General features: G+C 41.8%; 1 protein-coding gene across 1 annotated transcript in view; it reads left to right on the top strand.

Annotated features, from left to right (window-relative positions):
• Positions 1 to 12,703, top strand: part of FAXC (failed axon connections homolog, metaxin like GST domain containing) — a 63,801-nt gene that overhangs the window by 11,357 nt on the left and 39,741 nt on the right. The window contains exon 2 of the mRNA XM_040426830.1: positions 12,104 to 12,239. Within this exon, the coding sequence (XP_040282764.1) occupies positions 12,104 to 12,239 (136 nt within the window). The remainder of the gene's footprint in view (positions 1 to 12,103; positions 12,240 to 12,703) is intronic.

The following is a 12,703-nucleotide window of genomic DNA, read 5'->3' as shown; positions in this document are numbered from 1 at the left end:
AAAAAAACAATCCACTTGCTCGTTCATCTTGCCATACTTTTTCATGGCCCGTCCTGTACCATTCACCTTTAGGACCCTCTTTATAAATAGAATTTTGTTACGGTCACTGGTATTTGTTGACACCAGGAATTTGGCAGAACTCGGTTTTTTCTTTATTTATTGCCTATTAGACACTACTGAGTAACAGCATGAACTCGCTAAAACAAACGGTTGCCAGTAAAAATGGGAGCGGTACAGGTTAGGCTTTCATTAGGAGTTCTAAATTGTATTGAAATTGGCAGGCGAACTGGTAGTTATAATGCATTCGGAAAGTCTTCAGTCCCTTTCACTTTTTTCACATTTTGTTATGTTGCAGCCTTGTGCTCAAAAAAGTTCAAGTTTTTCTGCACCCAGTGCCCCATAATTACAAAGTGAAAATGCACTGACATACAGTTGCAAGAACAAGTATGTGAACCCTTTGGAATGATATGGATTTCTGCACAAATTGGTCATAAAATGTGATCTGATCTTCATCTAAGTCACAACAATAGACAATCACAGTCTGCTTAAACTAATAACACACAAAGAATTAAATGTTACCATGTTTTTATTGAACACACCATGTAAACATTCACAGTGCAGGTGGAAAAAGTATGTGAGCCCCGCCTAGACTAATGACATCTCCAAGAGCTAATTGGAGTTAAGTGTCAGCCAACTGGAGTCCAATCAATGAGATGAGATTGGAGGTGTTGCTTAAAGTTGCCCTGCCCTATAATAAAAACAATGCTTCTGGGTTTGCTTTTCACAAGAAGCATTGCCTGATGTCAATGATGCCTCTCACAAAAGAGCTCTCAGAAGACCTACGATTAAGAATTGATGACTTGCATAAAGCTGGAAAGGGTTATAAAAGTATTTCCAAAAGCCTTGCTGTTCATCAGTCCATGGTAAGACAAATTGTCTATAAATGGAGAAAGTTCAGCACTGCTGCTACTCTCCCTAGGAATGGCCGTCCTATAAAGATGACTGCAAGAGCACAGCGCAGACTGCTCAATGAGGTGAAGAAGAATCCTAGAGTGTCAGCTAAAGACTTACAAAAGTCTCTGGCATATGCTAACATCCCTGTTAGCGAATCTACGATATGTAAAACACTAAACAAGAATGCATTTAATGGGAGGATACCACAGAGGAAGCCACTGCTGTCCCAAAAAAACATTGCTGCATGTTTATAGTTTGCACAAGAGCACCTGGATGTTCCAGAGCAGTACTGGCAAAATATTCTGTGGACAGATGAAACCAAAGTTGAGTTGTTTGGAAGAAACACATAACACTATGTGTGGCGAAAAAGAGGCACAGCACACAAACATCAAAACCTCATCCCAACTGTGAAGTATGGTGGTGGGGGCATCATGGTTTGGGGCTGCTTTGCTGCGTCAGGGCCTGGACGGATTGCTATCATCGAAGGAAAAATGAATTCCCAAGTTTATCAAGACATTTTGCAGGAGAACTTAAGACCATCTGTCCACCAGCTGAAGCTCAACAGAAGATGGGTGTTGCAACAGGACAACGACCCAAAGCATAGAAGTAAATCAACAACAGAATGGCTTAAACAGAAGAAAATACGCCTTCTGGAGTGGCCCAGTCAGAGTCCTGACCTCAACCCAAGTGAGATGCTGTGGCATGACCTCAAGAAAGCGATTCACACCAGACATCCCAAGAATATTGCTGAACTGAAACAGTTCTGTAAAGAGGAATGGTCAAGAATTACTTCTGACCGTTGTGCACGTCTGATCTGCAACTACAGGAAACGTTTGGTTGAAGTTATTGCTGCCAAAGGAGGTTCAACCAGTTATTAAATCCAAGGGTTCACATACTTTTTCCACCTGCACTGTGAATGTTTACATGGTGTGTTCAATAAAAACATGGTAACATTTAATTATTTGAGTGTTATTAGTTTAAGCAGACTGTGATTGTCTATTGTTGTGACTTAGATGAAGATCAGATCACATTTTATGACCAATTTGTGCAGAAATCCATATCATTCCAAAGGGTTCACATACTTTTTCTTGCAACTGTAAGTATTCAGACCACACAAAGTCCATCAAGAAAAACGCAGCTGGTACTGCTAAGTGTGTATAAAGTCCAATAGACCCTTGAAAGCACGAGCAAAATAACTACAAACAGTGGTGCTCTGCTCCACGAACTCGAATAGAGACTTGAGGGTTAGAGGAATAAAAAAGCTGCACTCGCTTTATTGAAGATAAAACAGGTCGGACCCAGGCACTGCACAAATAGTCAGGCTACAGCCGTTTCGCGCACCTCGCGCTTGTCAAGCCTGCAATGATCCGGTGTGGGCGTGAGATATACCTCACACCCTCTCAACTCCAATCACATGACCATCCACAGGTGAATGATTATTAAGACAATTAAAACACAATCAAAACACAAAACGTCAAATACGTATCTTTACACACTCACCCATAGAACTTAGAACTACAGGGATGCGAGTTTGACCGCCAGCAGGATCCGCCCAGTGTGAACGAGCGCTTCACCAAAGGAGTTAGATCCACTTTCATCCCGCCCTTGCCTTCCGGTAGTAGTCTGGGAAATTAAAGCCTTGATTTATCCAGAGTGTAAGTCTAATCTTACTGTAGGAGAACAGGCAGCCCTGCTATGGCTTAAGCAGCGTAGCGACCTGGTAATCAAACCGGCGGACAAGGGCGGTAGTATAGTGGTCTTGTATAGGGATGCATATCTTGGGGAGACAGATAGGAATTTGCATGATACCGGTACTTATGAACCCCTCCTGCCTAATCCCACTCACAAGTACCAGCAGCAGCCGAGATCTTTACTTTGGCGTTACGTTGATAGTGGCTTCCTGCCCCGGAGCACTGCAGAGAGACTGTACCCATAGTTTCCCACTGTACCTGTTTGGTACTGTATTCCTAAAATCCATAAGTCACTGGTGAGTCCTCCAGGACGGCCCGTTATGACGGGTATTGGGTCTGTGACTGAATCGTTGTCTCAGTTTCTGGACTGGTTGTTGCGACCTTTATTGAAGGGGATACCTTCATACCTGGAGGACACCGGTGACCTATTAGAGGCCTTAAAAGATGTTAAGTGGCAAACTGGATATTTACTTGCATCCATAGATGTTGAAAGTTTATACATTAGAATTCCTCAGGAACTGGGAGTGCAGTGTATCCGCAGTGCTCTGGAAAAAGCTGGTGGCAGTGGGGATCCCAATAATTTTGTAATGCAAGCTTTGAGATTTATTCTCACACACAGTGCATTTACTTTTGACCGCAAGTGGTACCGACAGGTGTCAGGAACCGCCATGGGTACCCCTGTTTCATGCACCTTTGCAAATCTGTTTTTAGCTACTCTTGAGGAAAAATCTGTATTTACCATTAGCAATCCCTTCGTTCAGTATATCAGGCTGTTCCTTAGGTACATCGATGACGTGCTCATAATCTGGACGAGTACGGAACCGAAGTTTTGTGAATTGGTGGAGTTCCTGAATACCACCAATGATATGAATATGAGGTTTAGTAGCCAGATTCACCATAGTGAATAGAAATTTTTGGATGTTAATATAAGTGTAAAATATGGCGATATTTGCATCAGTGTTTTCAGGAAACCTACCTCCACGAATTCCTTGCAGCGATATGATAGCTTCCATCCGTCCCATGTGAAAAAGGCAGTCCCCTTCGGGCAATTTCCGCGCTTGAGAAGGATAATCTCAGATGGCAATGAGTTCAAGAAGCAGTGTTTAGATCTTAAATCCTGGTTCTTGCGGAGGAGTTACCTGGAGGGTGTTATTGATGTAGCCTATCAGAGAGTAGCGGGATTGAAGCAAAGTGACTGCAGCAAGAAAAAGAGAAGAACTAGACAGGATAACCAGGAAAGTACTCGGGCCGTATTCACATTTGACTACACACCCATGGATTCCCTTATTAAGAAAGTCATCCTGAATAACTGGCAGATGCTGGTGCAGGATGAGTCCCTGAAGGCTTCAACTTTGATGAATCCCATCATTAGCTTTAGGAGGAGTGGTACTATAAGGAATGCCATTGTTAGGAGCAATTGTCAGACCGACGACACTGACTGGTTGGGAAAATCTTCCCCTAATGGTAATTTTGCATGTGGTAGGTGCTTCATGTGTAGATTTATGTATAAATCCAAGTGCCTGAACATAGGGGGGTGCAGCACTCTATTAAGAGTTTTATATCGTGCAAAACGCAATATGTGGTTTATGTCATCTTTTACCCATGTGGAAAATTCAACATTGGCAAAACTTTTAGACCCCTTTATGCCAGATTCAGGGAACATAAGAAGTCTATAGACACAGGAGTGGGAGCCACACGAATGATTAACCATGTCTGTGAAGAACATGGAGTTGACAAAAATGTCATCAAATGTGCAGGATTGGAGGTGGTCCATATGCCGGCAAGAGGAGGGGACAGAAAGCGTCTCCTCCTACAGAGAGAGGCGGTTTAGATAATCAAAACTAATGCCATGGGTCCTTTAGGACTTAACAATAAAAATGACCTTGCTGTCTTTGTTTAATTCACTTTTATGGGTGTATTGTTATATTTAAAGATACGTATTTGACGTTTTGTGCTTTAATTGTGTTTTAATTGTCTTATTAATCATTCACCTGTGAATGGTCATGTGATCGGAGTTGATAGTGTGTGAGGTATATCTCACGCCTGCACCGGATCATTGCAGGCTTGACAAAGCGCGAAACGGCTGTAGCCTGACTATTTGTGCAGTGCCTGTGTCCGACCTGTTTTATCTTCAATAAAGCTGCGGAATTGATATAACGGTGAGTGACGCTTTTTATTCCAGACCCTTTACTCAATAGTTAGTTGAAACACCTTTGTCAATGATTACAGCCTCCAGTCTTCTTGAGTATAATGCCACAAGGTTTGCACACCTGGATTTGGGGATATTTATGTCACGACCATGTTCATGGCCGTGACTTCTGGAACCGCAGGCAGTTGCCTGCGGTCTTTTCTTGTTGTCAGTCACAGGTTGAGGGCTGTAGTATGTTGCCTCACCTGTGGTTGCCGCTGGCAACATAATGTATGTGGCAGTTTAGCAGCCTGAGCTGGTGCTGGGCAGCTTGCTGCAATGTGCATGCGGTTGCACCTGGCAACCTATCTTTATTAGGTGTGTCTTTTGTATGTCTGGTGTGCACAGGGTTTTAGTTATATGTGCACTTTCTCCTTTAAGTGGCTGTCTTCCCTTCCCTGGTGTGAGAAGGGTTAATTCCCTTCTGTTTGTGTGAACACTGGGTGTGTCTGTGTGGGTGTGGCTACTTGGGCTATAAAGCCTCAGTGGAGACCTGAATCTGAGGGGTACTCCAGCCTGGTTTGTAAGCTGGAGGCACCCTCCTGGTCCCTTATACCATCTGCCACTGAGAGCCACCCTTGTGGTCATAAATCTTGTTTGATGTTATGAAGATGTGTCTGTGGTATGCTTGTTTATTGCAGCTTATGGTCCTGGGTTCCTGTGTGATGTGTGCTGTGTCCGTTTGTCTTTTAGGACAGCAGCACTTGCACATGGGTTCCAGGCTTTGTGTCTGTGGCAGGTGGGTGTTGTGCTTATGGCATTTACCTGCCATTGCCATAAGATGTATATGTTCTCCTTTATTGTAGCATGGCCTGTGAGACTCCTGTTCCTCCGTGTCTAGGAGGAACAGGTCGTCTTACCCTGCTCCTAGCTATAGGGATCTGCGGAGGGTCAGTAGGGATCCGAGGTTCCGGTGCATGAGCCCTCCTACCTTCAAGGTCAGCTCATGCAGCTAGGAGTCCGGGTCAGATTAGGGATGTGATAGGAGGTGACCTGCTCCCTAATTCTGTGCTCCTGGCCAAGCAGCGACCACCATCTTCTGTCATCGCACGGCTGAGGGTTTTCCCCATCCTCAGCCGTGACAATTTAGCTATTCTTATCTGCTTATCATCTCAAGCTCTGTCAGGTCGGGTGGGGACTGTCAGTGGACAGACATTTTTAGGTCTCTCCAGAGATGTTTGATTGGGTTCAAGTCAGGACTCTGACTGGGCCACTGAAGGACATTCATAGAGTTAGTTGCCCCTAAGCCATGTGTTGTTTTGGCTGTATGCTTAGGGTCATTGTTTTGTTGGAAGGTAAACCTTCAACCCAGTCTGAGTTCCAGAGCATTCTGGATCAGGTTTTCATTAAGAATATCTCTGTACTTTGCTCCATTCAGCTTTCCCTTAATTCTGACTAGTCTCCCCAGCAGCTGAAAAACATCCACATAGCATGATGCTGCCACCACCATGCTTCACTAGAGGGGGATGGTATTGGGCAGGACCTGTTTTCATTGTTTCTCACAGTCTGAGAGTCCTTTAGGTGTTTTTTTTGTGCAAACTCTCATGTGTCCTTTAGGCCTCATGCACACGGCCGTGTTCCACGGCCGAGAGCGGTCCGTGGTAACCCGGCCGGGATTCCTTCTGACAGCAGGAGCGCACGGCGTCATTGGTTGCTATGACGCCGTGCGTTTCATGCCGCCGCTGCACTACAGTAATACACTGGTATGATCTATACGAGTGTATCACTGTACAGCAGCAGCGGCATGAAGCGCACGGCGTCATAGCAACCAATGACGCCGTGCGCTCCTGCTGTCAGAAGGAATCCCGGCCGGGTTACCACGGACCGCTCTCGGCCGTGGAACACGGCCGTGTGCATGAGGCCTTACTGAGTAGATAGAAAAAAAAGACAATTCAACAGCACTCTGCAAACCAAATAAGGTACAATAATGCCATAGTCACAAAAAATATTCAAGTGCTAATGCTACGCTTATTTTATAAAGTGAGATGCTTGGCAAATGCATTTTGTACCAAACCATTTGGGCCTGTCTACCAAACGCAAGGCGATCTCTGTAAGAGGGGAACCTAACACTAAATACTACCTGTTATGCGCCATAATGGCCGCCATAAAGTTCAGGAACTGTTGGTTCCACATGCATGTTGGGTCCACTCTGCCTTTTACCATTTTTGGTGCCATAATGGCCTCCCTTACTTCCAGGGGATGCAGGTACCAACTCCATACCTCTCCTGGTGCCAGACGGCTTCCAATGAATGTAGTGAGAGCAGGCTACAGCTTTATACTGAAACTAATTAAAATCAGCCTATGGGGCAGACAGGCTAATCAGGCAAGCACGACTCGCTGGAGTGCCACACCTCCAGCTCTGTAAATCTGCAAAAAAAAGGGGGTTAGTCAGCACATCCCAATGCGCAGGTGCACGCTGCCATGGCTAGAAACATAGAGAAAAAAGACAATGCAACAGCACCCTGCAAACCAAATAAAGTACAATAATGCCATAGTCGCAAAAAACATTCAAGTGCTAATGCTACGCTTATTTTATAAAGTGAGATGCTTGGCCAATGCATTTTGTACAAAACCATTTGGGCCCGTCTGCCAAACGTCAAGGCGATCTCTGTAAATGGTAAAAGGCAGAGTGGACCCCACATGCATGTGGAACTAACACTTCCTGAACTTTATGGCGGCCATTATGGCGCATAACAGGTAGTATTTAGCGTTAGGTTCCCGTCTTACAGAGATCGCCTTTACTGAGAAGAGGCTTCTTTCTGGCAACTGGCAACCTTATGGAAGTTTCTCCCATCTGCACACATGATCTTTGGAGCTCAACCATAGTGACCATTGGGTTCTTGCTCACCTCCCTTGCCAAGGCCTTTCTCCAACGATTACTTAGTTTGGTGGGGCAATCCGCTGTAGGAAGAGCCCTGGTTGTACCAAACTTCTTCCATGACCACTGTGCTCTTTCAGTGGATCAGACATTTTTTGTACCCTTCTCCAGATCTGTACCTTCACACAATCATGTCTCTGAGCTCTGCAGTCAGTTATTTCCTCCTCGTGGCTTGGTTTTTGCTCTGATATGCATTGTCAGCTGTGAGACCTTATATAGGCAGGGTTGTGTCTTTCTGAATCAAGTCCAGTAAACTTAATTGTCCACAGGTGGACTCCAATCCAAGTGTGAAAACATAGTAAAGATGATCAAGAGAAATAAGAGGTCCCTAGAGCTAAATTTTAAGTGTCAAGTAAAGGGTATAAACATTTATGTCCATGCAAAAGTTTAGTTTTTCCTTTTTAATAAATTTGCAAACATTTCTAAAATTCTAATAAATAAGGAAATAGTGGGTGAGCACTCAGGCACTTGGACTTAATAAAATTTATTAAATCAATTTATTGATACATGTATTAGTCATAAAATCAATTAAGATAAATATAAAACATAAGATGTAGTCACCAATGGGAATCAATGTGCTAAAATCTCACACTTCACATACACAGTCTGTGAGCAGTACCTCCGTGATTATTAGCGTGGCCACGCTACGAATATTGCAATTGCAGTCGCAGTAACTTCTATAGGAACAAACAAACACAGACCGAAGAGGCAGTTTCTTTGTTCCAGCCGGAGGATCACCACGCACGGACTAACCAAGTCCAGCTCCAACTCCCGCGATAGTTCGGGACAGCCAGCGTGAGCAGTTTGAAGCGTGACGCCGACACTAACCTGCACCGCCTGTTACTTGTGTGGATAGGAAGGAAGGTAAGAACTATTCCTCCTCAAAGCATTGACTCACATATGAGGTTATGAATAATACCTACAGCTATTAAGCTTGTGATTACGTCAAAGTCCTATTGCACCGAAAACTCTGTGGAAGAGATGATTACTATCATCCTAACCATGCCTTGGATATCTACCTGTGCTTGACGCGGTTCCATATATGGGATAAGGACTGATAGCCATACCTGAGATTTGACACTCTCGTAGTGGATTTGCGTCTAGCCACTTGTCTTGTCAGCCCACACTGTTTGGACATTGCAAAGACTGTATATGTGAAGTGTGAGATTTTAGCACATTGATTCCCATTGGTGACTACATCTTATGTTTTATATTTATCTTAATTGATTTTATGACTAATACATGTATCAATAAATTGATTTAATAAATTTTATTAGGTCCAAGTGCCTGACTGCTCACCCACTATTTCCTTATTTATTAGCTATACTTGACTAGAGGGTGGGTGTCCCTCTAATTTGGGTTAGTAGCACCTGATTCCATAATCCGCTTGAAGTGAGCCACCATATTGTACTAATATTTCTAAAATTCTGTTTTCACTTTCTCATTATGGTTTACAAGTAAAGATTGGGGAAGGGGGGGGGCGTGATTTTTTATTTTATTTTATTACAAGGCCACAACATAACAAAATGTAAAAGTGTCTTTAGACTTTCCAAATGCACTGAATATCAAAGGCACTAGTTGCCATTAGTGGGATGTTTACAGTAAAAGATAAGTAGGCAGCGTGAGTCAAAAGGCAAAAGCATGGGCACACTTAAAGGACATATCAATGACAAGGTCGAAACAAAAAAATTGAAAATCTAAGCATACATAAGTCATACCAAATAACTAGAACTCTACTGGGCTAGCTGCAGTGCTATAAAACTATAATGATTGGCAAGTGAGGAGGCACGCAGCACTCATGCAATGCTTTGGCAGTGGCCTGACTTATTCTGTGAACACAAAACCCAGAGCAGTGGTGGGGGTCATGTGGTTAGAATAGTATGGTAGTCAACTATGAATATGAATACTGGTTCTTGACTGGCAAAATTGTTTTGGTTGTTGCCACCTGAGCTATATGAGCATGTGGATGTGGAGGGCACGTTGAAAGGCCATGAAAGTTTGAATCAGGAAAGGGAACTATGAGATACTGTCGGAGCTGAAGTGAACCGGACGAGTGCATTAGCAATTTGTAATACCAATTTCCGTACAATGTTAGAGTTGGATGAAAGTCTTTAGAACCATTCATATTTGAAGCTTATAGAAATTGTATACCATTAAATACATTTTACAGAATTCTTTTTGGTAGGTTGTATGTCTGAGAGTTAATGATATTAAAGGGAATCCATAACCCCGATTTTGGACCATTATCTACAGTAATACTTGAGTAGTACTGCAGATAAGGAGTCTAAATCACTACTTTTCATTTTCCTATTGCACAGTGACGCTCCTGGTTACAGCAGAACACACCCATTAGGCCTCATGCACACGACCGTTGTGTGCTTTGCGGTCCGCAAATTGCGGATCCACAAAACACGGATGGCGTCTGTGTGAGTTCCGCAATTTGCGGAACGGCGCGGACAGCCTTTAATATAACTGCCTATTATTGTCTGCAAAACGGACTAAAATATATTTTTTTTGCGGACCACGGAACGGAGCAACGTATTTGCGGCCCTATTGAAGTGAATGGGTTTGCATCCAAGCCGAAAAAACTCTGGCCCAGATGTGGACCAAAACAACGGTTGTGTGCATGAGGCCTTAACTTGAAGGAAGATGTGTCCCTGCATAGCAAGTGAATAGGAGCTCTGCTGTGCAGAGAAAAAAACTAAAGGAACTTAAACCTTACTTTTTGGGATTGCTCTGGGAAGTTTCACATCCACCAATCATTTTTATGGCATACCTTAAAAATATGCCATACCATTCTATGATGGGAGTACTGCTCCTAACTGAGTTTTGTACATTTTTATTTAGTCTAGAAAGCCCTCTGCAAGCTTCACATTCCACCATTTTATGTACATGCATACATTATAGCTGACCATCAGGGCATGAGGAAAGCGATTTTACAGGGTGGATATAGTAATAAAAAAAATTAAAAAAACACTCTCAGTTGTGAAAATGTATATAATGGTTTTCAATTGGTTGTAAACATTTCCATTCACTCACAGTAAACAAAGATGTTGAAAAATGCAAATAATTCAGGCATAAAGTACATTACAAAGTTGTAGATGTTTCATTATACAATGATCAAGCTGAATTTACAGAAAGGTGGAAATCTTTATTCTGTTTGTTAATTATATTAATTATTCATTATTGTTAATTTTTATATTTCAATATGTTTGTAAATTTATTAGTTGCTTTTCAAAATATGAACAAAACATTTTTCAGTTTTTCTCTTCCATCCAGTCCTTTTCTTGGCACAGAGAAATCGTTTGGTATTATGTTACAGCATATTTTATACATTTACATTTCTTCTGTTATGGATGCACTTATGGCATCCTGGAGAATTATGATGTTGCAGTAGAAACAGATAGCATACACTGAAAGGGCATAGAAATGTATATAATGCCAAAATGAGTTTTCCATGTAAAGCACAAGAAAATTCCTTGATATATAACGATAGAAGTAAAGAAGTAGGAGCACTCAAGACAACATATGGAATTGGAATTGAATGAGATAGACTTTGAATTACAGTGCTGTGCAAAAGTTTTAAGCAGGGGTGGAAAAAATGCTGCAAAGTAAGAGTAAGAATGCTTTAAAAAATAGAAGTGCTAATAGGTGTTTTTTACCAATTAACAAAATGCAAAGTGAATAAACATAAGAGAAATTTAAAGAAAATCAATATCTGGTGCGACCAGCCTTTGCCTCTATTCTTCTAGATACACTTGCACACAGTTTTTGAAGGAACTCAGCTGGGAGATTGTTCCAGACATATTGGAGAACTAGATCTTCTGTGGATGTAGGCTTGCTCAAACCCTTCGGTCTCTCCATGTAATCCCAGACAGATGTTAAATATTTTACGATTGATATATTACCATATTTTATAGTATAAAAATGTTAATCATATAAGTATACATTATGCTCTTTTAATCTATGCTTTATTTACCAGAAACCATAACAACAAAAAGGGCTGTGGAGTCGGACTCAGTTTTGGGTGGTTGGAATCAGAATCAGAGTAGAATGCAAATTTAATTTTAATGCTGTATTAAAAGCATATTTTGATGGCATAGCCAAATGTCTAATAAGTGCTAGTCATAGCCCTGGAACCTCATCTTTTTGGGACAACATGGGTCGCTTAAGTTAAGGAGAAGCAGGGAAGAGCTGGCTTCATGTGTGTTAGTCTATGGGAGTTGTAAAAACAGCCACATTGAGAAGTGGGTCCTCCTATGTTTTGCTAGTTTTGCTGTATTTTTTATCAACGCACAATAATTTTTTTTGTATTGCTTTGTAGTCAATAAATGATTCACATTTTTATCATTATGCTGTATTTTTTATGTTTATATGTATATATGTTTTCAGAAAAGAGCAAGAAGTTGACTCCAAAGATGCAATCATATTACACCAGTTCTCTCGGCCAAACAACGGTGTACCTAGCTTATCTCCATTCTGCCTGAAGATGGAAACTTACCTTAGAATGGCTGACTTACCATATCAGGTAAACTAAAGATCCTGTTCAGTTTAGAAAAATGATGCACAGGCCATTGTCTGTTGTCTCAGAAATTAACCCTTTCATGTCCTGGCCCAAAAAAGGCACTTTTTTGTCATTTTGTGCACATGGTGGTTTAGTGACCGTAGTTTTTTTATTTGTTTGACTACCAAAACAATTTTTGTATTTTTTTTTTATTCACGCTTAGGACTTTTTATTAGAATGTTTTTTAGAGGTTAGGTTTAATTTGGAGGAAAACCGCTAATTATTATTAAAAAGTAATTTTTGTTTTAGATAAAATGAATAGAATCCAGCGGCTCACCCCTGTCTCGTATGGATAGGTGCTCACCCTCCGGTCCTACCCTCAGGACCTAGAAAGGGTAATGAAGTGTATGCAAAAATGAGGGGACACACTCAAAAGGGAAACACTAGATGGATGATTAAGTAGTATTTTAATATTCTAAAAACAAACC

The sequence above is a fragment of the Bufo bufo genome, chromosome 4 (genome assembly GCF_905171765.1).
Source record: "Bufo bufo chromosome 4, aBufBuf1.1, whole genome shotgun sequence".
NCBI classification, from domain to species: domain Eukaryota; kingdom Metazoa; phylum Chordata; class Amphibia; order Anura; family Bufonidae; genus Bufo; species Bufo bufo.
The sequence above is the reverse complement of the archived record's forward strand: the minus strand, read 5'-3'. Positions and strand labels throughout refer to the sequence as shown.